The sequence below is a fragment of the Theobroma cacao genome, chromosome 3 (genome assembly GCF_000208745.1).
Source record: "Theobroma cacao cultivar B97-61/B2 chromosome 3, Criollo_cocoa_genome_V2, whole genome shotgun sequence".
NCBI lineage: Eukaryota > Viridiplantae > Streptophyta > Magnoliopsida > Malvales > Malvaceae > Theobroma > Theobroma cacao.
Window position 1 is genome coordinate 22,304,644 of NC_030852.1, and position 3,036 is coordinate 22,307,679.

The following is a 3,036-nucleotide window of genomic DNA, read 5'->3' on the forward strand; positions in this document are numbered from 1 at the left end:
CAAATTGTCCAAATGATTCTGCTACATTGGAGCCACCAATCCTCAATACTTCAACTCATAAATAAGAGTAATATGAATTAAAACATCCAAAACCCAATTTGGAAGAAAGAGATGCTATTTAGCACGGAATCAATAATTGATGAATTTGAATCCCAAAAATATCATCGAGCACAATTTTCTTAAAAAATTATTGAAGGTTTTCTTTTTTTTTTGAATGTACATATTATGTAAAATTATTTTCAATTATGAATATTTTGATTGTTGGTTAATTCAATATATTAGTTTTTAAAAGTTTTAGCTCTTATTTCTCTATCTTTGGCCCCCAACAAAAATTGATTATCTCCGTCCCTAATCGCAAATCTAATCATTTGGCAGATTTTTTTTGTGATTATGACTTTTTAATACCCTGTTGGTACAATGCTTCTTAAGATCTCTTTAGAGTTAGTATTTCAATTTTATTGAGCAATGTTATGGAATTTCATTCTCATGAGTTATTTTGACATAAGTGTACTATTTTTATTTCTTTTAAAAAAATAAACTTGATTAAAATTATTTGCGAAGTTTAAAAAATTCTTGGGAAATTATTTATCAGGTATAAGTTAAGCATGTCAAATTTTCATTTTGTCACTTGTATACCTATAAATTATAATTAAGGCTCGTAGTTAATAATATCTACCGCGACTTGCAAATATGTCTCCTTAACAATTTTATTTTCAAATGTTAGTTGAAGGAGTCATTCCCGCCAATCTAGTCAACTCCAGAATTCTACAGCAAAGCATCATTTCCCTTCTTCAAAAATATAGAACCATTACAAAGATTACCCAAATCCACACCCAGATCATCATTAACGGTTTTTCTCAGAAAAATTTCATCCTAGTAAACCTTATCTCATTCTATATAACCTCTAGTAATAATCTCCCACATGCCCTTAAAATTTTCGAGACTATCGAAAAACCAAGTACTACAATCTGGAACCAGGTCATCCGAGGGTATTCAAGAACCGAAAACCCTGAAAAATCGGTTGAATTGTATAACCAAATGGTTGCAACGGGGGCTATCCCTGATGGGTTTACTTATTCATATCTTTTGAGCGCTTGCGCGAGGTCTGGGATGTTGAGAGAAGGGGAACAGGTTCATGGGAAAGTTTTGGCAGATGGGTATTGCTCCAATGTGTTTGTGAGGACGAATTTGGTTAATTTGTATGCAATGGTGGGTGGTGGTGATGGTATTGGTTATGCGCGTAGAGTGTTTGATGAAATGGGGGAGAGGAATGTGGTGAGTTGGAATTCGTTGCTCGCTGGCTATATTAGGTATGGGGATGTTCATATGGCGAGGAGAGTTTTCGATGAGATGCCAGAGAGGAACGTGGTGTCGTGGACGACAATGGTTGCAGGGTTTGCTAGGAATGGGAAGTGTCGGCAAGCTTTGTCCTTTTTTAATCAGATGAGGAGGGCGCGTGTCCAATTGGATCAGGTGGCATTGTTGGCAGCATTATCAGCCTGTGCTGAATTGGGTGATTTAGAATCGGGGAAGTGGATTCACTCACATATCAAAGAGACATCACGGGTTAGAAGCCAGCGATTGTTGGTATCTTTGAACAATGCACTTATACACATGTATGCCAGTTGTGGTTTGATTGAGGAAGCTTATCAAGTGCTTAAATACATGCCGGAAAGAAGTACTGTTTCTTGGACAAGCATGATCATGGGATTAGCAAAACAGGGCTTTGCACAAGAAGCTCTTGTCGTGTATGAATGTATGCTAAGCTTGGGAGACAGAGAAGTCAAGCCTGATGCATTAACCTACCTTGGAGTTCTCTGTGCTTGTAGTCATGCTGGATATGTTGAGGAGGGTTGGCATCATTTTACACAAATGACTCAAAACTGGGGAATTGAGCCCAGGATTGAGCACTATTGTTGCATGATTGATCTTCTCAGCCGTGCTGGTTTCTTGGATGAAGCATTCAATCTTATTGAAACCATGCCTGTGAAACCAAATGATGCTGTGTGGGGTGCCCTACTCAGTGGTTGTAGGATTCATAAGAATGTTGATCTTGCCTCTCAAGTGGCTCAGAAATTGGTTGCTGAGCTTGACCCCGACTATGCTGCTGGGTATCTTGTGCTGTTGTCAAATGTGTATGCTTTTGCAAAGAGGTGGCAGGATGTTGCTAATGTGAGACAAAAAATGATTGACATGGGAGTGAAAAAGCCTGCAGGTCGGAGTTGGGTTCAAATTGATGGAGTTGTTCACGATTTTATGGCAGGTGACAGTGCCGACAAACATGCATATTCAATCTATGATATGCTTTGGCAAGTCACTAGACAGGCAAAGCAGGAAGGCTACGAGCCAGACATATCAGAAGTTTTGTACTAATAGTGGGGGATTTTAGAATTTAGTATTTGAGCAAGGATCTGAATTTATTCCTTCTGTAAGTACCAAGTTCAGAGACTCAAAAGTTAAATCCTTCTATTATAACTACTAACTGTCATCTACTAAGTTCAGATGCTTAAATGTTATCAAGTATAACTACTAATGTGGCACTCGTCATCACCATATTTCTGAAGTAACTCTCTGTAACAGTAACAGTATCATATGTTTTATTGTGCACTTCCACACAGATATTGAAAAGTTATCATTGTGAGCAATGGCAAGTGCTTGTTATTTTGTAGATGATAAAATTGCATAATTCGCTTTTGGATGATATGTTGTCGCCAAGGTGTGTGCATCATGATGATTGATGAAAACCATTTATTTATTAGTATTATTATTGTTCCTATATAATATATATATATATATATATATTAAATTGTCTCCTTGTAGTGCAAGCAGTTTTAAGATTCTTCTTCTTGTTGCAAGGAGTTTTGGCTTGATCACCAAGGAAACGTGGGAATTGGGACAAGGCTGCCGTGGTTACTAACTTGATAAAGGAAATAGGAATGGCTTGCCCTTGCAGTAATGGTTCTTGAACGTTTGTACACAACGGCAAAGAATGATACCTAGTTGTACATGTGCCATTTAACTTGGTGGTTGGGGCTT

The 3,036-nt window shown here is 37.5% G+C and overlaps 1 protein-coding gene across 1 annotated transcript; it reads left to right on the plus strand.

The window, feature by feature from the left end:
• Window positions 696-2,758, plus strand: LOC18604745 (pentatricopeptide repeat-containing protein At5g66520). Its single transcript, XM_018116920.1, has one exon. It carries the CDS (start codon window positions 718-720, stop codon window positions 2,371-2,373), a length of 1,656 nt encoding a protein of 551 aa, XP_017972409.1. The 5' UTR covers window positions 696-717; the 3' UTR covers window positions 2,374-2,758.